The sequence below is a fragment of the Artemia sp. Qi Xiang Cuo genome, chromosome 2, assembly GCF_049724085.1.
Source record: "Artemia sp. Qi Xiang Cuo chromosome 2, ASM4972408v1, whole genome shotgun sequence".
Classification (NCBI taxonomy): Eukaryota; Metazoa; Arthropoda; class Branchiopoda; order Anostraca; family Artemiidae; genus Artemia; species Artemia sp. Qi Xiang Cuo.
In genome coordinates this window covers 8004650-8029243 of record NC_142795.1, presented here as the reverse complement: position 1 = coordinate 8029243, position 24594 = coordinate 8004650, and the positions used below count along the sequence as shown (strand labels likewise).

The 24594-nt window shown below is 33.6% G+C and overlaps 1 protein-coding gene across 1 annotated transcript in view; it reads right to left on the bottom strand.

Moving 5' to 3' along the window:
* LOC148954864 (cytochrome b5 reductase 4) overlaps positions 1–24594 on the bottom strand; it is a 68714-nt gene that overhangs the window by 13829 nt on the left and 30291 nt on the right. Inside the window, exons 2-5 of the mRNA XM_089098964.1 lie at positions 24261–24431; positions 17403–17503; positions 9857–9992; positions 3065–3833 (exon numbers count right to left, since the gene is read on the bottom strand). Of these exons, the coding sequence (XP_088955090.1) occupies positions 3065–3833; positions 9857–9992; positions 17403–17503; positions 24261–24431 (1177 nt within the window). The remainder of the gene's footprint in view (positions 1–3064; positions 3834–9856; positions 9993–17402; positions 17504–24260; positions 24432–24594) is intronic.

Here is a 24594-nt window from a genome sequence, read left to right as displayed (position 1 = left end):
ATATTTTTCATAGAACCAAGTTAGTTCACAACTGCTCAAAAGCCTAAAAATGTGTTACTGTTTGTGATGGTGTTTGTTGCTAACCAAGATTAAAAACCAACAAAAACATCATCAATTTTCATCAGATAAACAGATAAACATCAGATCATATAGACATTGGATAAACATGTCGTCGTGCCTGAAACCAAGGGGTTCACCTGAAACATTTCCAAAATGAGCCACTTTGCTCACAAAAGCATGTTGTGTTTTGTGCCTCTTTATCCACTGTGTTAGTATTTTGAAACTTTGCTTCTCAACATCCTTCGTGCTCACTATTATATTTAATGTTTTAGACGGTTTCTTTCAAGGTGACTTGAACTCTCTTTTCCGAAGTTTTGGAGCGAGTTTTTGTTGCACACTATTCGTTGGAAGCGTATATCCACCTTTTAGTGACAACAAGTCATAGATGTATTACCTGAAAAGAAACCCGATAACACAGAAAACCATGGCAATGCGTGAGCAGGTAAACCCCCATGTAGGTATATAGTCCAAGTAATTGAGAGGCAAACGTTTAAATGGCTGCACGGGTAAATGGCGGGCGTAAGTTAAATACCATATTTTTCATAGAACCAAGTTAGTTCACGCTACAACTGCTCGAAGCCTGAAAATGTGTTGCTGTTTGTGATGGTGTTTATTACTAACCAAGATTAAAAACCAACAAAAACATCATCAATTTTGAAACGTGCTTTTCAAATTTTTTTTAGATTGAAAAGGGTGTTGAAAATCGTTGAAAAAGGGAAAATTTCCTTATTTTTCAAGAAAATTTAGATCATTCTCTAAGAAGGAGTCTAAGTAACATCATAATTCTGGCTTGGTGAATGGTTATATCTGAAACAAATAAATCCCGTGTGTAAGTACCTTGTCCTTTTGGCCAAGTTACAACTGTAGACTACTACAAAATCCCTTGTTTCAAAGGAAATAAATCTTAATATTGAAAATCTTTGCATAAAAATATTTTAACATGGCGAGCCTTCTGGAATAATTCCCTGGAGATCCCCTTGCTCCCAGGAGAATCTACCAGGTCAGGACAAAAAAAAAAAAACAGGACGCTAATTATAAACAAAACTATGATTGATTAAAGTGAGCGTGTAAGGAATTAGAAACCCCGTACCAATCACTGCGTCGATACCAAAAACAACTTAAAAATTCAAAACAAGCTTAAGTTCAATTTACAAAACTTTTCATTTCAATCCAATCAACCTTGAAACTTTTTAAAGCAGTCAGATTCCATTGTTTTTAACTCTTATCTGTATCATAAAACAGTTATGGCTGGGTTAATCTGCTTATCACGAGCTAAGTCAACAGGAAAAAAAAATGAACAAAAGTACGCAAACTATTCCCTTTGACCCATAAATATTTGTTCATTTAATCTTGGGCTCAATGTAAAGCAGAAGTAAAAAGGGCATAACTGAAATAAAGACAATCCTTTTTAAGAGGTTTTCATATCTAGCTCATTGATTTTACTAGTGATAGATAGCGCTGATTGCTTTTCTTCTTTTTTTTAGATAAAGTTGAGTTTTCTTTCTCATGAGTACCTATAATTGGCTCGCTGATGGTTCGAATCTAGACAAAACGTCCCGCTTAGAATCACTAGGAATATTTTGGAGCACTAAGGCAAAGGGACTCTCATGGAAAGGGATGAGGAATATTGGACAGCAGTCCTTCTATCTGAGTAAGTGTTTCTTGAGACAGCTAGAGGCTACATTATCTGTATTTGACTGCTTTGAACACTTTTATTGTCTTGCCTGTCGATTTTTTTGAGAATTTGGTAAATCTTGCAGTTGCTGTGTGTACTTGGTGCTTTCTGTACACCACAAAACTGTGCCTTTTCACATTTCGCCATGGTTCAGACGAACAGAATGCCTGATTTCTTTGCAACTTTAGTCCAATTCTGGCAAATCTAGGGGAAAATGTATCCCATTTCAGAAGTGGGTTGCTGGTTCTCTGGTTCATTATGAAGCCAATACCAAGGAGTCTGTAGTTACCATCTTCTCCAGAATAGAAAAAGTAGAGTTGTCAGGAAATCTCAGAAGATCTTAGCATGTCTATACCGAATTTACTGATCTGATAAACCATGACAGCCTGAATAGCTTCTTGTTTGGCTAATTTTACATTTCAACAGCCAATAGTCAATTCCGGCTATAACTATTTATGACTGTTGAAGAATTTCATAGTAATATGACTTGTTGATTTTTCGGCTGGACCACCATCATCAAAAACATGTCGCTTGCCAGGAATACCGTAGCATGGTTGGCTGGCTTGTTTCTCGACACGTGTACCCAAACAAGGGCCATGGCGCTTCCCAAGAGGACTTTAAAAAAAATGTTAGTATATTTTTTTTTTTTTTTTTTTTTTTTTTTTTTTTTTTACTAAGCAGATTTTTTTTCTTTTTAAGATTGAGAAGAAAAACGGATGGAAGTTGAAACTCAGAGTTTTGTTAATCAGCTTTGTTAATCCTTTAACTTTGTTGTTCTTTTGCAATAAATCTATGAAAAAAGAGCAAAAGGAGGATTGAAAGTAAGCAGTAATGATCAAGTGGTGGTCACTACCTAGAAAAAGTGGCCATAAATCTATGAAAAAAGAGCAAAATGAGGATTGAAAGTAAGCAGTAATGATCAAGTGGTGGTCACTACCTAGAAAAAGTGGCCATAAATCTATGAAAAAAGAGCAAAAGGAGGATTGAAAGTAAGCAGTAATGATCAAGTGGTGGTCACTACCTAGAAAAAGTGGCCATAAATCTATGAAAAAAGAGCAAAATGAGGATTGAAAGTAAGCAGTAATGATCAAGTGGTGGTCACTACCTAGAAAAAGTGGCCATAAATCTATGAAAAAAGAGCAAAAGGAGGATTGAAAGTAAGCAGTAATGATCAAGTGGTGGTCACTACCTAGAAAAAGTGGGCAAAATATTGGATTGAACCAAGTTTTATACCAAAAAAGGACATAACCATATATTACAATCGGAATTCAGAGCAAGAAAAATAAATTCCTATATCTTTATTTGGAAATACTGGAAAAAATCACTTACTTAAAGCTATCCCTTTCTAATGCTTCCCTTACAAGTCGAATCATTGGAGTAATGCCAGTTCCAGCAGCAAGACAGACCAGTTTCTGGAATCCTTCTATTTTTCGAATATTAAATGGTGACTCTGGCAGACTAACCATCACCGCTTGATCTACTTCAATATCTTTCAGTCGAGAGGTAAATTTCCCCTTTGGATACACTTTTATGATAAAATGAAGTTTATTGCCCATATCTGGGACAGATTCTGACTCGAAAATTGATGATATTACTGGTGTATATTTTGCTGATATTTTTTCGTCTATTTTTAGAGAGACGTGACCACCGACAGGGACGTTAAATTTAAAACTATCATCAAGCTGTAATGATAACCTCCAAGTGTTGTGGTTCAACTTTTCTCGGTGTATTAATTTTGACTTAATCCATACTTGATTATCCAAAATTTGGCAGTGATGTATATCAGCTTTACCATAGCTTGACCAAAGTTGTTTCTTACATTTGGGAATAACAAACTCAACTTTTCCAGTTCTAACAAGTATTTTTGGAATACACTCTGGAACAACTTTATCAGAAAAGCTCAAATTTATTTTAAACACACCTGTAGAGGTGTTTATGTACCCAGTGAAAGTTATTGGAGTAAGATCAAAGGCAACATCAAACGGTTGGATGTTCAATGTTCTAGTGTATACACAAAGACTAACAATGTCAGACGTCTGGAACCAATCAAAGGTTGGCAGTGGTTTTGCAGCAGGACGTGGCACTTGCACTCCATTTCCTGTCAAAAACATCTTGCGTCATTTGAAATCAAAAACGTTCATACACACCCAAATAGAAAATAAATTGAGAAAAAGAATACCCAAAAGAAGTGGTAGAAAAAAGGGGAAGTAAGAGAAGAACAGGTACAGAGAGAATATATACAGATATACACATAAGGCATGGTATAAAAGTCAGCGAGAACTGCAGTTCATCAAAACCCGTTTTTTCTCACCATGATTGTAATACTACTACTACTACTACTAACAACTCACCGCAGCACCAAGCCGCCTGAGGCCAACACAGCTACACACGCTCCCTTTTTACACCCTCCCACGAAGTTTCCATTTCCTTTGAATCTTTCTTTATGGCGTCCTACCACCCCAGACGTGGACGTCCTGCTTTCCGTTTAGCCCTAGACGGTTGGCCGAAAAGGACAATCTTCGGCAATCTGTCATCCTTCATCCACACAACGTGCCCTCCTTTCTTTCATTGTAGCGCTAGAGAGCGATATTGAACCACATTTTTCGTATAGCCTATTGTTTGAAATACGGTCAGTCACCCAGGTACCCAAAACTATCCTTAAGCAATTTTTCTGGAAAACATCCAGCAAATCTTCATCCGCTTTTCGGAGCGTCCGTGCTTCAGAGCAATATTTGACTACTGTCCTCACTGTAGCTTCTAATATTCTAATCTTGGTTTGCAGACTTATCTTCCTATTCTTCCAAACATTTTATAACTGTGAAAAAAACACCCTGTGCCTTGCACCTGGCGAGTCAACACTCAAATAAAACTTATACTCCTCGTGGAATTTGAACACAGCTTATACATAAAAAAACATAATTGTCTACAACTAGTAACATTTGACAAAGACATTATCCCCACAATCGAAGGGAAAATTAGCCTTTATTGACTTTAATACAAGGTTACGTGAATACCTGTGCTAATGTAAACTAGATGCTTACTTTTAGTGTTTTTCGTTTCAGCCAGTGTTGTGAAGAAGAAGAAGAAGAAGAAGAAAATTCTTACTTTTGTGTAAACTGCGGCCAGCTCTGAGCTTGCCACTTATTTAGCATGAATAAGCAGACAAACGTGCTTGATTCTATATTAGTTGCATATTATATGGTTCACGACAAAAAGACCCTTTGGGCAAAATTCCAGGGTTCGATTCTTCAAAAGTGGACGAGCAACATTTTCATTCTTATTCAGTCTTCTTTTCTTTTTTTTGTATGCAGAAATTGTCGTTACAAGTTATTTTTTTTTAATTTATTACCAAATCTTTTTTGTTTTAATATTTTTCATGATTGTTCTTTTCTATTCAAGAGAAAATTCAAAATTACAAGTACCAGCACACAAACTTTTGGAATATTTACATTATGGTATACAACCAAAAAATTCAAATGCAAGATATGTTTGGGGAGACATTGCGTGCAGCTCTATGCTTAGAATACCCAAAGTTGCTGCTATGACTGTGATATTCATTTGCACTGGTTACGTGGTTTGCACTGGGCCATGGTTAATACACAATACACTTCAAAAATAATAAATGAAAACATCCTTATTAGACCCCGGCGCCGCGCCGGCAGATCGACAGAACGCCACCGACGAGAGGCCCGGTCAACCACTGCCGAAGTGTCGCAGCGCCGCGGGGACGCCACAGGCGCGCCGCTGCCAGCAGACGCAGCGTTCGGTCGACTTTAAATTAATTTTGCGTCAACCGCAAAGTCGGCGCTTTTCCTTCTCATGTGGTTTAGTATTTCGATTTTCCTGATTAAAAATAAAGCGGGGCTTGCACTGCAATACCGAATTTTCGGGTATTTCCCCGAAAGAAAAATTTAATTCCCCGAAAATCACGCAATCACGGTGCCACCCCTAGCGATTTATCACCAGTGACTTTCCCTGCCAAATATTACTTTGCATACCATAATTCTTCACTACTCTCTTGTTCGTTAATTTTCGTCTCTTTTGTTACTTTGCATAAAAACCAGACAAATACAATATGCAATTGCAAATATTGCAATATACACAGTTCTTCATATGTTGACAAAAAAAGTATCGTGTTTATGAAATGAGTTTAAATCATTTCGAATGCAGTTTCCCAATCGCTATTTCTTAGATCATTCGTAGTCAAGAATTTTATTTTCAAGTTGAATAGAATTATAGAACGTATTCACTACTATACAGCTTCAGCCTTCAGTTGGATTTTGAAACTGACAGCCGACAGATTGTTTCTACAGCTGAATTGTAAGTTTGCAGAATTTTTTTTTTGCTGTTTTTAGATAAGATTTTCTTAATGTTTAATACTCGATTGTTGAACTCCTGATAGAAAATACAATCTTCTTTCTGAAACATTTCCCCCCCCCCCCCAAAAAAAAACAACCCTTATATTGAGACAAAATTCAGCTATAGACTAAGCTATGTACAAGGTTGGGGAATTAAAGATTGAAACGGAAGTTACCCTAAAAATATGATTCATAAATAAATTGCAAGTTATTGCCTATAGGGGGGGGGGGGGTAGTTGGCTATCATTTTTAAATGATAATACCTCATTATTTTTTTTTGAAAGCAGGGAAGCCAAAAAGATAATTATTTATTTTCATTTAAAGTGGATACATAGAAAATGATATCAAATTCCCTGGGAAACCATTGAAATATTTTGATAGACCCAGGGCCCCCCATTGGGACTTGTTCATTGTCTTGGGTATTTTGCGATTTCTCATAAGCTACTGGTCTAATTTGGCTTTTGTGTGTACTCCCTTTTATTTAGATTATTTGAATCTTATTGAATGCCCCGGCGAATCTGTGAGTCAGTTTTCCAATAATTTGAGGTATATCTGAATAATTTTGACATTTTTTTTGTTGTCTATGCACGCCTTTACTCGTAATTTTAATTTTTTTTTTCAAGGAACAATAAGCTGCTTAAAGTTTTTTGCGTGTTTTTTTGAACCATATAGTGACCTAGTTAATTATTAAGTGAATTGCTTTTCTAATGTAATTCTGAGACAATATCCTATCAAGGTTGTATCCAAGGGGGGGGGGGTATGGAGGTATTACATTTAAATTATAAAATCTCAAAATTTTTTTATTGAAAGCAGAGATACCAAAAAGTTATTTTTTTTTAATTTAAAGCAGAGACGGCATCCTATCAAGGTGGTATCCAGAGGGGGTGGGGGGGTAGTGAGCTATCATATTTAAATAATAATACCTCGATTTTTTTTTTTTGGAAAGCAGGGATGTCAATAAGTTTATTATTTTTTTTATTTAAAGCAGAGACAGTATCCTATCAAGATGGTATCCAGAGGGGGGGGGCATAGGGAGTTATTATATTTAAGTGATAGTACCTTGATTGTTTTGTATTAAAAGCGGGGATGCCAAAAAGTTGAAAAGTTGACAAAAATTAACAAGATTTTCGTGAGTTATTTTTGATACAGCACTTGTATATTTTTATCGTCCAAAGGGAAAGGGACATAAGCGTCCACCCCTTTTTTTCTTATTGATGAAACGGGTTAACTTTGAAAACATTCATTCATAAGTACCAGGCAGATTCACACTAAAACGAATTGGTGTGACGAAAGCGATATTGACATCCCCACCTAACATTGCGCTCGAGTAACAATGGCGCCCTTGGTCCAGTGCCCAAGTTACATTAAAAGGCCAGGTCATAATAAAAGCTTTCAATTTGTAAGGTTCAAGGAGGAGTCTTTGACAGTCTTATGACCTCAGGGTACTAGATCTTGCAACGGTCTTACGTATCTACAGTGGTTTCAAAAATTCGATCACCCCACAAATGATTACCAAAAACATGCACGAATATAACAAATGTAACATTTGGAATATTATAACACTTTTTTCAAAGCTTTGAAGAAAAGCAAAAAAGGCTAAATACCCCTAACTACGCTTGAAAGCTATTTCAAGAAGAAACTCTTTGGAGATTTCCAGGGATATGACCACAGCGAAGCTTTGAGGATCAAAGAGGAGTCTTTGAGCATCTTGACCAAAGGTGACTTATTGTTGCGACTTTCTTAAATTTGGTAATTTTTGTGAGCATTTGGAAATCAAAGCTTAAACTCAAGAACTGATACTAAGTGTCCTATTACATTTTGCTTGGATTAAAAGGGACGAACTAGGAAGAAAATCTCAACATCTTCCTGGAGCTACTTCAGTCTGCATATTATTTCACTTAATTACATTTAGAATGGATGAGCTTTTCATTTTTTACCTAAGAAAATAGCTGGCACTTCATTTTTCTTCATACCGAATAAACCATTAAGTGTTTTTGTTTCATTGTACTTGAAGTGTTCTCATGTGAAGCGTTCATCATGTATTTTTCAATTTGATAAAAATACTCCTTTTAGATGCAGTTTATAATTTGACTGATATTAGGTATTTATGAGTTTATAATTTGGAACGAATCCCCAAAAGAAAAAATGAATAATATCCAAAAGAGCAGCCAAAATCAATAAAAAAGCAGCAGTTCAGCCTTAGCCTACATGACATATATTATATAAAGAAGCCACAAAAAAAATTTAAATGCATTTTTTTAAAATTGTTATTAAAAACCAGTTTTTAATACTTTAAGGCTTTTTAGGAATCCAAAAGAGCAAAAAAAAACAATCAATATCAAAGTCGCCCATTTCAACTGTTTTAAAGGTGATAAAACAGATATAGGCAAAGGGCATTATGAAAAAATTAAGCTTCTAAGTTCAAAGATATATTCAAAGGTTTTACCCAGATAACTGACGAATTTTTGTGATACGGTATTTGAAGTTTTGTATGTAGTAATGCTCGATGAAAAAAACTACTAATGTTGATAATTGTTTATGTTAAGAATACATAGCTAATAGATACTTCAACTACTCGTACTATGCAAGGGTTCTGAAACGCCACAGCCATTTCGTTTCTACCAGATTTCTACTTCTCCTGATGAATAACAAAGAATACCAGTTTCCATCCAGCGACTTGTGAAGTTTTGAACTCTCGAATAGGCTCGAATCTGTTGTAAATTTAAGCTGTGATTTGAGAAAGATTGATGAAAACATTAAAGTCTGCGGTCAAAATTAATCGCGCTGGCGGCGCGCCGCCGACATCTTACCGACGGCGCGGCAGCGGCACGCCGTTTTGGCCCCGCCGCCGCCGGTCTTCCCTCATTGGCGCGGCGCCAGGTTCTAATCCTTATTATAAACAAAACAAAGTAAGAAATAAGTCTAAAAAAATGGTCTCTATACTCCATGCCTAGTCCAATAAACCTTCCCAAATTTTTATCCCCAGAAAATTTCTATCTCCTAATATATTACCCACACATTCCTCCCTTTTGACCCACCCCGGAAAAATTTTCTCTCTCAAACCTCTTAACTTCTTACATACGAGTAAACATCAAAATTAATTAAATCATCATTTTCGTCCCCACACATCGGACAAAAATAGGGACCAGCCTCCGACCTAATCTTCCCTAAATATTTTCTCCTGTCTCCAAATGCTATAAAATTTCCTCTTACCGATATTACCCATTTTAATTCCTCCCTACTAAACTAAAACTAACATGATAAAACTAAAGAAGCGAATCTTGAAAGAAACAGGTCAAAAGCAATTAGGAACAAATAGAAGAACAAACAAGCGAATATTTCGCCTGTATAACAACAAGGAGTCCTCTCTCTTTTTGTTATGATAGGAGCGGCTGGTTGATATACGTTTGTTACTTCGGGTTTTTGCCTAGATAGCCAAATTGCATAGAATCATCCTCCTACATAGATTTTTACTTGGAGTAGTAATTGTACATATTGTTTTATTTTTATTTATAATATGCTTTCATTTTAATTATTTTTGATATTTTTTTTTCATTTTCCAACACTGAGGACGGTTTGTTGAGATACAGTCGAGTTATATGCTTATTTGTTCTTCTTCTTTTTCTTTCAATCGTCCTTGGACCCGTAAATTTCCCTTTATAAGGGTACCCCAAGTCAATTTATGGCTCTCAGTGGCCCAGAATATGGTAAAGAGTATACTACTAAGAAAAAAACTTTAAAAGATACTGTAATTCATACAAACCTGGTTTTGAAATTTGTTTCACAGCACCTTTCTTCAAATTCATTACTGAAGGTAATACTGGTTTAATGAAGGATGGCATCAGCTTTCCAACAACACATTTTGAAAGCATGGATTCAATGTTAACCCATCTATGTACCTAAGAAGGAGAAAAAATTAGCAATTACAAAACAGTCATCAGAATATGGATGATTCTATAGTCGATAAAAGTAAGATCATATCTTATTTCTTTAAATGAGCAATCATTTTATATTCATGTATGTATGCATGTATAATTTTTTTTCTCAAAAACGATTTCATATTGTTTTTGGAAAATTGGCACCTCGGGATTTTCTGGCCTAAAAAAAAATCTAGATAGTTTACGAGTTTGAGAAATTCATTAAGAGCCTTAATTTTGGAAAAAAAATTCATATGAGTGACGTCATATTTATGAGCAAACTTCGAGAGCATAAACTACACCAATTCCACCCCATGAACTTTCTCGTCATTTTTAGAATATACAATGCATTCAAAAGTACAAGATAGACAAGCTAAGTATAAAATAACAAGTGTAATGAGTCTACTTACAGAAGGCGTTTTGAGCAGTTACACAAAATCTAGGGGACAAAATGTAAATTAAAAATTCCTCAAAATGAACAAACTGGACCATCAAATAAGACAATATGAAGAAGACGACCTGTAAAGTGCAAATTCACAATGGGTGAAAATGAACCTCATAGATCATCAAATGTGACAAGACCAATCCATGCAGCTAGTGCAAAGGGCACTGAAATAATATCTGATGTTATGATAGACGAAAATGAAGAGCAAAGAAATTTGCGGTTAGAATACTTGCAAAAACGACAATTAAAACGAGCGAAAACAAAAGTGAAGGGTAAAGAAATATGCGTTTAAAAGATTAGCGGCAGCGAAAGAAAGATTCAAAAGCGAAAGCAAAGAATAAATAAATATGAGATTACAAGACATGTAACAACGAGAGTCAGAAAGACTCAAAAATGAAATTGAAGAACTAAGAAGGAGTTTTAAGCGGTTCCATAGGACAAAAACGTAAGTTAAGAATTGCTCAAAACAAACAAACAGGATCACCGAATGAGAGAGGATCAAGAGAACGACCTGAAAAATGTAAATTCATGGGTGAAAATGAGCAATCTAGCAAAACCATCAAATGTTACAAGACCAATTCGAGCAGCTAAGGCAAAGGACATTGAAAAAATTATTGAAGTGATGATAAACGAAAATGAAGAACAAAGAAATATGTGGTTAGAATGCTTGCAAAAACGACAATTGCAACCATTCAAAACCGAAATCGAAGAACAAAGAAATATGCAGTTAAAAAATAAGCAGCGCGAGAATTGCAACGAGTCAAAAATGAAAGTGAAAAACAAATCAGAATGAAGAACAAAGAAATATATGGTTAGAGGGCAAACAAATATTCGGTTAGAAGATTAGCGGCATTGAGAATTATAAGCAACAGCGAGAATCAGGAAGTGTCAGAAGCGCAAGTACCTTGTCATTTTGGCCAAGTTACAACTGTAGACTACTACAAAATCGTTTGCTTCAAAGGAAATAAACCTTAATATTAAAAATCTTTGCATGAAAAATATTTTACCATGGCAAGCCTTCTAGAATAATTCCCTCGAGGTTCCCATGCTCCCCCGAGAATCTACCAGGTCAGGACAAAAAAAAAAAATGGGACGCTAAAAGTGAGCGTGCAAGGAATTAGAAACCCCCTACCAATCACAGCGTTGATACCCAAAACAACGTAGAAATTCAAAACCAGCTTAATTTCAATTTACGAAACTTTTCATTTCAATCCAATCAACCTTGAAACTTTTTAAAAGCAGTCATATTCCATTGTTTGTAACTCTTTATCTGTATCATAAAACAGTTACGGCTGGGTTAATCTGCTTATCACGAGCTAAGTCAACAGGGAAAAAAATGAACGAAAGTACGCAAACTATTCCCTTTGACCCATAAATATTTGTTCATTTAATCTTTGGCTCAATGTAAAGCAGAAGTAAAAAGGGCATAACTGAAATAAAGACAACCCTTTTTATTTAGGTTTTTATATCTAGCTAATTGATTTTACTAGTGATAGATAGCGCTGATTGCTTTTCTTGAAATGAAAGTGAAAAACAAATCAGAATGAAGAACAAAGAAATATATGGTTAGAGGGCAAAGAAACATTCGGTTAGAAGATTAGCGTCATTGAGAATTATAAGCGACAGCGAGAATCAGGAAGAGTCGGAAGAAAAGTGAAGAACAAAGAGTTATCCGGTTAGCAGACACGCGGAGGTGACTATCAGAACGTGTCAAAAACAAAGTGAAGAATAAATAACTGTGCTGTTAGAAGAGAAGCGACAGCGAGAATCAGGACGAATCAAAACTGAAAGTGAAGTAGCAACAAATATTCCATTAGAAGAAAAACGCCATCACAATCTTTGACAACAAACTGTGCCAGAAAACCCAGGACAAACCTATAAAGATGGAGTAAACTACGCAAGTGTTAATTAAAAGTCGTTGGGACCCTTCAGGGTTGTATGGATTCACTATGGAGTCTTCCATTTCCCCGAGGAAAGAGTAGTCAACAATGGTGATTCATTTGGAGGTTCCTATTTGCTTGGTCGAATTACATTGCCATCTCAACAAATTCCAAATGATTTAGTTTGACCTTTTATAGGACGTCACTCGTTCTCTAAAGAGTTACACAAACAAAGCCAAAACTTGAACTCAAGTTTTGCTATAGCTTGATTCAACGTAAGCGATGATTGAACCATCGATAATCGTAATATTTTCAACTTCAATCTAGCTGGACAATTTTTATCACAAAATCAATTTAGCAGCACATTCATCACAAACCTCTGAAAGTAATTTTGAACCACCTTTATATAGCAAACATTCTATTTGGACCTAGTAAAGCTGTTGACGATCACCTTGCAATCCTCTAACTTAGGGGATCTCTCATTACCTGAAAGTTACAGCCGCGATTAGAAGACAAGCGAGAATGACAACCAACATATAAAAACCTGTCGTGTAGCCATGCTCGGGACCGGCAGTGAAGCCGCCGATTTCCCGCTACTAATATATATATATATATATATATATATATATATATATATATATATATATATATATATATATATATATATATATATATATATATATATATATATATATATATATATTTTTATATATATTTATATATATATATATATATATATATATATATATATATATATATATATATATATATATATATATATATATATATATATATATATATATATATATATATATATATATATATATATATATATATATATATATATATATATATATATATATATATATATATATATATATATATATATATATATATATATATATATATATATATATATATATATATATATATAAGGCTTCCCTAAATATGCTTCCCTAAAACTAAAATATAAAAATATTTGGAAGGCACACAATTTAAAATTTTGAAATGGATTATGACTTAGTCTATACGTAATTTACTTACAACAAAACAGAATTCTAAGAGATAATTTCTCCAATTCTAAAAAAAGAGACTAAATTCCAGAATATATATCCATTGTTCACGCGTTTATATTCTAGACTAGAGATGATCAGCATGTGTTTCAGAAGTGTCTATTAACATTTACAATTGGAATGCCATGTAATGGAATGCCAAGAATGCTGACCAAGTTTCTTAGAATCTCCTAAAAAGGTCATCAACTTTTGAAGTTCCTATCCTGGCCTCTCCTGGGTAAAAGTCCTTTTTCCAGACTGCTTTCCAGAATGTTATTTATCATCGGCAATTGCAATAATTTCATGACAATCTGATAGTCAAAAATTAGTCATGAATAGTAATCTTATTGTCACGACATTTGAGTTCTTTAATTGACAGTCAAACAGTTCGTGGTAACGAACTGTAAGTAAGAAGCGATCTGGCCCAATGGTAACCGAAACTCTAAAACACGGAATTTTCATACCAGTAGATACATCAAAAGAATCAGATTTTTTATGCTGATTTCAAATATATAGGTTTCATCAAGTTTAGTATTACTCATAAAAAGTTACGCGCCTGAGAAAATTTGCCTGATTTTTGAAAAAAGAGTGAAACAGATTCAGCGTATCAGAGAAACCTACTGTAGAAGTTTCGAGCTCCTATGTGCAAAAATGTGGAATTTTGTATTTTTTGCCAGAAGAAAGATCACGGATGCGTGTTTATTTATTTATTTTTTTGTTTTTTTTTTTCTATCTTCAGGGGTGATCCTATCGACCCAGTGGTTCTAAAATATCGCAGGAGGGCTCATTCGAACGGAAATTAATGGAGGGCAAGTTCTAGGGCCCTTTTAAATGAAAATGGAGGGCTAAAAAAATGGAGGGCAACTAGGCTCCCTCCCACGCCCATTTTTTCCCAAACTCACCTGACCATAATTTTGAGATAACCATTTTGTTCAGCATGGTTGAAAAATACAATAACTATGTGTTTGAGGATGACATAATCCCCCACAGTCCCCTGGGGAAGGTCCGCAAGTTATGAACTTTGTCCAATGTTTACATATAGTATTGGTTATGGGGAAGTATACCGGAGTTTTCAGGGGGATTTTTTCAGGTTGTTGGGGGGGGGGGCGGGTGTTACGTGGGAGGATATTTCCATGGGGGAAGTTTCCATGGAGTAAGGGAAATTGCTATAGAGGGGGCGCCGGATTTTCCAGCATTATTTAAAAAAAGATCAGAAATTAAATATAAAAAAAACAATTTTTTAACTGAAAGTAAGGAGCAACATCAAAAGTTAAAACGAACAGAAATTATTTACGTATATGATTAGGTTTGTCCCCTAGTCAATACCTCGCTCTTTACGCTTAAGTTTTTTTGTACTTTCATCAGAGCCATTAATTCTAATTAACGGCCTTTGTGATGAAGGGATCATTCTGAAAGAATTGGAATAAAATTAGAACTTTAGCGTAAAGAGCGAGGAATTGACTAGGGGGTGATCCCCCTAATATACGTAATAAAAATATACGAAATATAGAAGTTCGTTACGTAAGTTATTCGTAAGTTACATCAGATCAAAATTTCGAGAAAGCCATTAAGCCAAAAAAAGTAAACTTAATATGCAAATTTCGTTTTAATTATTCATGTACGGTGAGTCAAAATCAAACCTGCATTAATTCAAAAACGTTCAGAGATTAAACTAAAAAACAAGTTTTTTTAACTGAAAGTAAGGAGCGACATTAAAACGAACAGATATTATTCCGTATAGAAAAGGGGCTGTTCCCTCCTCAATGCCTCGCTCTTTACGCTAAAGTTTGACTCTGTCTCACAACTTTGTTGCTTAAAACAGTAAAAAATTTAGCGTAAAGAGCAAGGCGTTGAGGAGGGGACAGCCCCTTTCATATGAGGAATAATTTCTGTTCGTTTTAAGTTTTAATGTCGCTCCTTACTTTCAGTTAAAGAAACTTGTTTTTTGTTATAGTTTAATCTCACTACAGAGCTAAATTATCTAATTGTAGTGTCATCATGCATGTATTGTCACTAGCGTATAGTCATTATAACATTATGGTTAAATTCAGATTTTGATTGTACTTAAAAAATAAACTCTTAACTACCTAAACTTAAAACAAAATTATACAAAGCAAAATAAAATAAATTCAGAATTTTAGAGACATAAATCAGTATTTTTCATAGTATTTTCATAGAATTCAGTAGTTTCATAGTTTCATAGAAAATCAGTATTTTCATAGAATTCAGTAGTTTCATATAAATTCATAGAATTCAGTAGTTTCATATAAATTCATAGAATTCAGTAGTTTCATAGTTTCATAGAAAATCAGTATTTTCAGAGAATTCAGTAGTTTCATATAAATTCATATAATTCAGTAGTTTCATATAAATTCATAGAATTCAGTAGTTTCATAGTTTCATAGAAAATCAGCATTTTCATATAATTCAGTAGTTTCATATAAATTCATAGACTTCAGTAGTTTCATAGTTTCATAGAAAATCAGTATTTTCATAGAATTCAGTAGTTTCATATAAATTCATAGAATTCAGTAGTTTCATATAAATTCATAGAATTCAGTAGTTTCATAGTTTCATAGAAAATCAGCATTTTCATATAATTCAGTAGTTTCATATAAATTCATAGAATTCAGTAGTTTCATAGAAAATCAGTATTTTCATAGAATTCAGTAGTTTCATATAAATTCATAGAATTCAGTAGTTTCATAGTTTCATAGAAAATCAGTATTTTCATAGAATTAATCAAAAATAAACTTTTCATTATGAATGCCAAACACTCATTTTAATTGCCTAGTAGATTGTCAAATATAAGATTACAAATGATGGTCTAAATTGTGTAAATTTTCTTTTTCATCGATAATTCCGATAACTGAATGAAACAAACAAGATTTTGGATAACAAGCTCCTAAAGTAGCGCCTTCGTTTGTCTCAGACAAAATTGGCCAAATGAAGCAGGAATACGTAACTAGTCAAAGTGCATTCACATTGATTGGAATTGATACAACTCAGCATCTTCAGAAGAAGAAGACAGACGAAATATAAAATCCTATTCCTTGACAAACTTTAAGGGGCAATTTAACAATATAACTGAAAAAAAAGAGATAAATCCATGAAAAAGTAACTGGAACAGGGGTAAAATGATGATAATAATACAGTATATGTGTGATACAATAGGCTAGTGTGAAAACTACGATCTGATTACTATAGATCCTATAGAGCAGGTAACAGAAGTTTTCCCAAGGAGCGGAGAATAGATACGTAAGTGGAATTTTTGATACTTATAAGAAATCAGGTTTTTTTTTCTTTTACTTAAAGGCAAGACATTATATCCTTCTTTCAGTGACAAGCAATGAATCGACTCTATTCCTGAATAGAAAAAGCATGTCTTACTTGGAAAAGACCTGAAATTACAAACCAAGAAAGATTCTTCTAAAGGTGAAGTAGTGTATGAATTTATTGGGATACTCATTGCAAGGAGCTGTAGTTTCTTGAAATACTCTTTTTTGAATTAGGAGGGTAGTTGAGGAGTCAATCAACCTCATTTTTAGGAGTTCTGGGTTTTTATATTTCTTAGCATTGGACTGATCGTCTTTTACTAGGTTGCAGGCTACTGCTGCAACCCGGATTCACATGTATAGTTATGAGAGGCAGCGTTGCCAAGTGGTCGAAGGCGCCTTTTACTTAAAGGCAAGACATTATATTTCATTATAGAGATTGCATGCAGTCACTAGGTTTCATTAAGAGGTCATGAGCAAGTAACCGGGTAAGTATACCCTGTTCTATCTCATGCGTTGGCGATTGAGTTGGAACTTTAAGGAAAAGTTTTCTCTTTAGGTAGGGGGGATAGAAGGACGTTTGGTTTTGGGTGAAGGAAAAAATCTAAATTTTCTCTGGTTCTCACAAACCTGTATACACTTCAGTTATTTTTTTATGCATGTTGTCTGACAGGCACTTCGGTTAATTAGTAGATCAATTAAAATTAACAATGATAATTATGTCTTGACGATAGAGTTACCTCATTGAAGAGATCTGTGGCATCTTTTCCAGCTCCTCTAAGTAACTCTTCTGCTCCACCTGGATGATATTCAACGTAAGAAGTGACATTATAGACAACACCTGCAAAAAATAAAGACAATTATTTGGATCTACTGTCTATTGCGATAATACTGCAATTTATGTGCACAAAACTTAATATATTAGTAGTAAATTAGTGATTTGTCAATACCTTTTGAACAAATTGACCTGCAATGGTGGTATTTTTTCAGTATTTTGATAGGCAAAAGGCCTAAATTTAGTATCTCTGTTAATGCTGTGGTAATGTGACTTTTTAAACCTAGTGATGCAGTAGTGATTTTTCAGCAGATACTATAGCAATGTAAAATATGCGAATTTAATTCCTGCATTTTCTTTTTTCATTTCTAGATGGTGTGAATGACATTTTAGCAAGTCTATTTGGTAGAAAGAATAAAATTCTTCTTCTTCTCTTAAGCGTTAAATGAGTTACAAACATTCTGTTAGGCTATGAATACACTAAACACATAACTTCAATTTTTTTCAATTTTTTTTTAAATTAATCAACAAAAGATTTCTGAACAGGAAACCTTTCATGTCTTTTGACAAGAAACTTGGCTCTATTACTATATCTATGCATGCAAGATCAAGCAAGTGTGTGTCCAGCAATGGAATTGTCCTGTAAACGTGTTCAGTGTTAAACTGAAGAGTGTATTAAACTTAAAAACTCTTTTAAGCTTATAAGTCTAGTACTTCCAAAATAACTGCAACTAGTCTTCAACATCCGTTGACTACAAATACACCAATCTGTTAGCAACAAGAGATTAAATTCAATAATTAAGTCTTTAAAGTAATTCCTTGAATTAACCTTCTGGCATACAGAATTATGAATATGGAATATAATCAATGCATAAAGGACATTGGAATTCATAATAATAACAGCATAATAAATACTGCAAGAGGTTTTTCATTTATCAAATACATTCAATTCATTTCAATACTATTGAATACAATTTTCTTCCATAGCCCTTATTGTGTTTCTTAGGACAATGTCCATCTAAACTGGGATAACACAAAGGATTTTGGACGCAGAGGACAAAAACGATTACATACTATGTATATAATCAATCCATAAAGGACTTTGGCATTCATAATAATAACAGCATAATAAATACTAGCCAGAGGTTTTTCATTTATCAAAGACATTAAATTCATTTCAATGATATTTAATACAATTTTCTTCCATAGCCCTTGTTGTGTTTCTTAGGGCAATGTCCATCTGAGATAACACAAAGGACTTTGGACACAAAGGATTATATACTATGTATATAAACAATACATAAAGGACTTTGGAAACTATAATAATAACAGAATAATAAATACTTGGCAGAGGTTTTTCATTTATCAAAAACATTCAATTCATTTCAATGCTATTTAATACAACTTTCTTCCATAGCCCTTATTGTGTTTCTTAGGACAATGTCCATCTAACCTGAGATAACACAAAGGACTTTGGACGCAAAGGACACAAAGGATTATATACTGGTTATATAAAGGACTTTGGCAATTACAATAATAACAGCACAATAAATACTAGCCAGAGGTTTTTCATTTATCAAAGACATTCAATTCATTTCAATGCTATTTAATACAATTTTCTTCCATAGCCCTTGTTGTGTTTCTTAGGACAATGTCCATCTAAACTGAGATAAAACAAAGGACTTTGGACACAAAGGAAACAAAGAATTATATACTCTGTATATAATCAATACATAAAGGACTTTGGCATTCATAATAATAACAGCATAATAAATACTTGCCAGAGGTTTTTCATTTATCAAAGACATTCAATTCATTTCATTGCTATTGAATACAATTTTCTTCCATAGCCCTTATTGTGTTTCTCAGGACAATGTCCATCTAACCTGAGACAACACAAACGACTTTGGACACAAAGGACACAAAGGATTATATACTATGTATATAAAGGACGTTGGCAATTATAATAATAACAGCATAATAAATACTTGCCAGAGGTTTTTCATTTATTAAAGACATTCAATTCATTTCAATGCTATTTAATACAATTTTCTTCCATAGCCCTTGTTGTGTTTCTTAGGGCAATGTCCATCTGAGATAACACAAAGGACTTTGGTCGCAAAGGATTATATACTATGTATATAATCAATACATAAAGGACTTTGGAAATTATAATAATAACAGAATAATAAATACTTGCCAGAGGTTTTTCATTTATCAAAGACATTCAATTCATTTCAATGCTATTTAATACAATTTTCTTCCATAGCCCTTATTGTATTTCCTAGGACAATGTCCATCTAACCTGAGATAAAACAAAGGACTTTGGACACAAAGGACACAAAGGATTATATACTGTGTATATAAAGGACTTTGGCAATTATAATAATAACAGCACAAGAAATACTAGCCAGAGGTTTTTCATTTATCGAAGACATTCAATTCATTTCAATGCTATTTAATACAATTTTCTTCCATAGCCCTTGTTGTGTTTCTTAGGACAATGTCCATCTAAACTGAGATAAAACAAAGGACTTTGGACACAAAGGAAACAAAGAATTATATACTGTGTATATAAAGGACTTTGACAATTATAATAATAACAGCACAAGAAATACTAGCCAGAGGTTTTTCATTTATGGAAGACATTCAATTCATTTCAATGCTATTTAATACAATTTTCTTCCATAGCCCTTGTTGTGTTTCTTAGGACAATGTCCATCTAAACTGAGATAAAACAAAGGACTTTGGACACAAAGGAAACAAAGAATTTTATACTATGTATATAATCAATACATAAAGTACTTTGGCATTCATAATAATAACAGCATAATAAATACTTGCCAGAGGTTTTTCATTTATCAAAGACATTCAATTCATTTCATTGCTATTGAATACAATTTTCTTCCATAGCCCTTATTGTGTTTCTCAGGACAATGTCCATCTAACCTGAGACAACACAAACGACTTTGGACACAAAGGATTATATTCTATGTATATAAAGGACGTTGGCAATTTTAATAATAACAGCATAATAAATACTTGCCAGAGGTTTTTCATTTATTAAAGACATTCAATTCATTTCAATGCTATTTAATACAATTTTCTTCCATAGCCTTTGTTGTGTTTCTTAGGGCAATGTCCATCTAACCTAAGATAACACAAAGGACTTTCGACACAAAGGACACAAAGGATTATATACTATGTATATAATTAATACATAAAGGACTTTGACAATTATAATAATAACAGCATAATAAGTACTTGCCAGAGGTTTTCCATTTATCAAAGACATTTAATTCATTTCAATGCTATTTGATACAATTTTCTTCCATAGCCCTTGCTGTGTTTCTTAGGACAATGTCCATCTAACCTAAGATAACAATAAGGACTTTGTACACAAAATACACAAAGGATTATATACTATGTATATATAGGACTTTGGCAATTATAATAATAAAAGCATAATAAATACTTACCTGAGGTTTTTCATGTATCAAAGACATTCAATTCATTTCAATGCTATTTAATACAATTTTCTTTCATAGTCCTTGTTGTGTTTCTTAGGGCAATGTCCATCTAACCAGAGATAACACAAAGGACTTTGGACCCAAAGGATTATATACTATAGTTATAATCAATACCTAAAGGACTTTGGCAATTATAATAATAACAGCATAATAAATACTTGCCAGAGGTTTTTTATTTATCAAAGACATTCATTTCAATGCTATTTAATACAATTTTCTTCCATAGCCCTTGTTGTGTTTCTTAGGGCAACGTCCATCTAACCCGAGATAACACAAAGGACTCTGGACACAAAGGATTATATACTATGTTTATAATCAATACATAAAGGACTTTGGCAATTATAATAATAACAGCATAATAAATACTTGCCAGTGGTTTTCCATTTATCAAATACATTCAATTCATTTCAATGCTATTTAATACAATTTTCTTCCATAGCCCTTGTTGTGTTTCTTAGGGCAACGTCCATCTAGCCTGAGATAACACAAAGGAGTTTGGACACAAAGGATTATATACTATGTATATAATCAATCAAACAGTATTTTTAACTGAAAGTAAGGAACGACGTTAAAACTTAAAACGAACAGAAATTATTCCGTATATGAAAGGGGCTGTCCCCTCCTCAACGCCTCGCTCTTTACGCTAAAGTTTGACTTTCTCGCAACTCTATTTTTTTTAAACAACAAAAAAACTCTATTTAACGTCGTTCCTTACTTTCAGTTAAAAAAAATGTTTTTTTTATTCAATACATAAAGGACTTGGGCAATTATAATAATAACAGCATAATAAATACTTGCCAGAGGTTTTTCATTTATCAAAGACAATCAACTCATTTCAATATTATTGAATACAATTTTCTTCCATAGCCCTTGTTGTTTCTTAGGGCAATGTCCATCTAACCTGAGATAACACAAAGGACTTTGGACACACACGAAACCAAGGATTATATACTATGTATATAATCAATAGATAAAGGACTTTTGCCATTATAATAATAACAGCATAATAAATACTTGCCAGAGGTTTTTCATTTATCAAAGACATTCAATTCATTTCAATGCTATTTAATACTATTTTCTTCCATAACCCTTGTTATAGATACATCAAAAGAATCAGATTTCAATGCTGAATTCAAATCTATAACTGTCATCAATTTTAGTCCTACCCATCAAAAGTTATGCGCCTCAGAAAATTTGACTGATTTTTCGAAAAAAGGGGGAAAGACCCCCTAAAAGTTATAGAACCTTAATGAAAATCACACCATCATATTCAGCGTATCAGAGGACCCTACTGTATAGGTTCCAAGCTCCTATCTACAAAAATGTGGAATTTTGGATTTTTTTGCCAGAAGAAAGATCACGGATGCGTGTTTATTTGTTTTTTTGTTGTTTTTTTTCCCAGGGGTGATCGTATCAACCCAGTGGTCCTAGAATATCGTGGGAGGGCTCATTGGAACGGAAATTAAAAGTGACCAAAAAAATGGAGGGCAACTAGGCCCCCTTTCACGCACATGTTTTTCCCAAATTAATCGATCAAAATTTTTATAGAACCAGCTTGTTCAAAATGTTTCAAAGTATAAGAACTATGCCCTTGCTGATTATTTAGACGATCAATGTTTCCGGGGGGAGGGTTGGAATCAATGAAATTTACCTACTGTTGACATATAGCATTGGTTATTAGGAAGTATACAGACGTTTTCAGGGGGGATTTTTTCTGGTAGTAGGGGGGGGTGGGTCGGGGGTTATTTGGGAAGATCTTTCCATGAAGGAAGTTTTCATGGGGAAAGGGGCATTACTATGAAGGGGGCGCCGGATTTCACAGCATTATTTAAAAAAAAGATCAGAAATTAAATATAAAAAAAAAACAAGTTTTTCCAACTGACAATAAGGAGTAACATTAAAACATATAACGAACAGAAAATATTACGTGTATGATTGGGTTCACCCCCTAGTCAATACCTCGCTCTTTAAGCCAAAGATTTTTTAGTACTTTCATAAGAGCTATTTATTCTATATAACGGCCTTTGTGATTAAGGGGTCATTTTTAAAGAATTGGAACAAAATTGGAACTTTAGCTTAAAGAGTGAGGTATTGACTAGAGGGCGAGCCACAATATACGTATTAAAAATATATGAATATAGAAGTTCGTTACGTAAGTTAATTCGTAAGTTATGTATGTTTATTACTAATAAAAACGATCGTAAATAAATTTGAACAACTTTCGAGAAAGCCATTTAGCCGAAAAAAAGTAAAATTAATATGTAAATTTCGTTTTAATTATTCATGTACGGTGAACCAAAATCAAAACCTGCATTAACTCAAAAACTTTCAGAAATTAAATTAAAAAAACAAGTTTTTTTTTAACTGAAAGTAAGGAGCGACATTAAAACTTAAAACGAACATAAATTAGGCCTTATATGAAAGGGGGCTGTCCCCTCCTCAATGCCTCGCTCTTTACGCTGAAGTTTAACTTTCTTAAAACTCTATTTTTTTTTTTAAACAACAAAAAACTTTAGCGTAAAGAGCGAGGCGTTGAGGAGGGGGCAACCCCTTTCACATACGGAATAATTTCTGTTCGTTTTAAGTTTTAACGTCGTTCCTTACTTTCAGTTAAAAAAAAAACTTATTTTTTTATTCAATACATAAAGGACTTGGGCAATTATAATAATAACAGCATAATAAATACTTGCCAGAGGTTTTTCATTTATCAAAGACATTCAAGTCATTTCAATGCTATTTAATACAATTTTCTTCCATAGCCCTTGTTGTTTCTTAGGGCAATGTCCATCTAACCTGAGATAACACAAAGGACTTTGGACACACACGACACAAAGGATTATATACTATGTATATAATCAATACATAAAGGACTTTGGCAATTATAATAATAACAGCATAATAAATACTTGCCAGAGGTTTTTCATTTATCAAAGACATTCAATTCATTTCAATGCTATTTAATACTATTTTCTTCCATGACCCTTGTTGTGTTTTTAGGACAATGTCCATCTAAACAGGGATAACACACAGCCCAGCTTAACTTCTGATTCCAAATCAAAACAACTACTATCTTAACTGCAGAATTATTGTTTTTGTAATTGGCCTCAATCACTTTAACATATTTATTTGGTAAATTACTGAGTAAAAATGGATATCAATTGAATAATGTCTTGCAAAGCCCAGATATTACAAAAAATGTCAAGGATTTTAAAAATCTTTGATGGAATTCAAGTACAAATCCATAAGGACACACTCATTATCAGCTATTTATATAATACACATGACTAACCTACCTTTTATGGCCATCCAAATATTATCTATTTGACTGTGCTTCTGCAATTCCTCTATAGTTACTTCAATTTTCCTCCCTTTGAAGCCAGTTAAATCAACTCCTGATTGGGTTAGCCTTACCCAGTCCATTAGAGATCTGCCAGGTTTTAAAGCAGTTTTGTTTCGTGGATTTCCTGTAACAAAGAATTAATTTAATTCTTAAATTACTTGGTTTTAATAGTTAAATTGCTTGAGTTACATTACTATTTTCTCAGATAAATCCCCAGTTCTCAAAGATGCTTATCAATAACAAAGAAATCAATCTGGAAACAACAAATGGGTCTACGACGAGTGGAA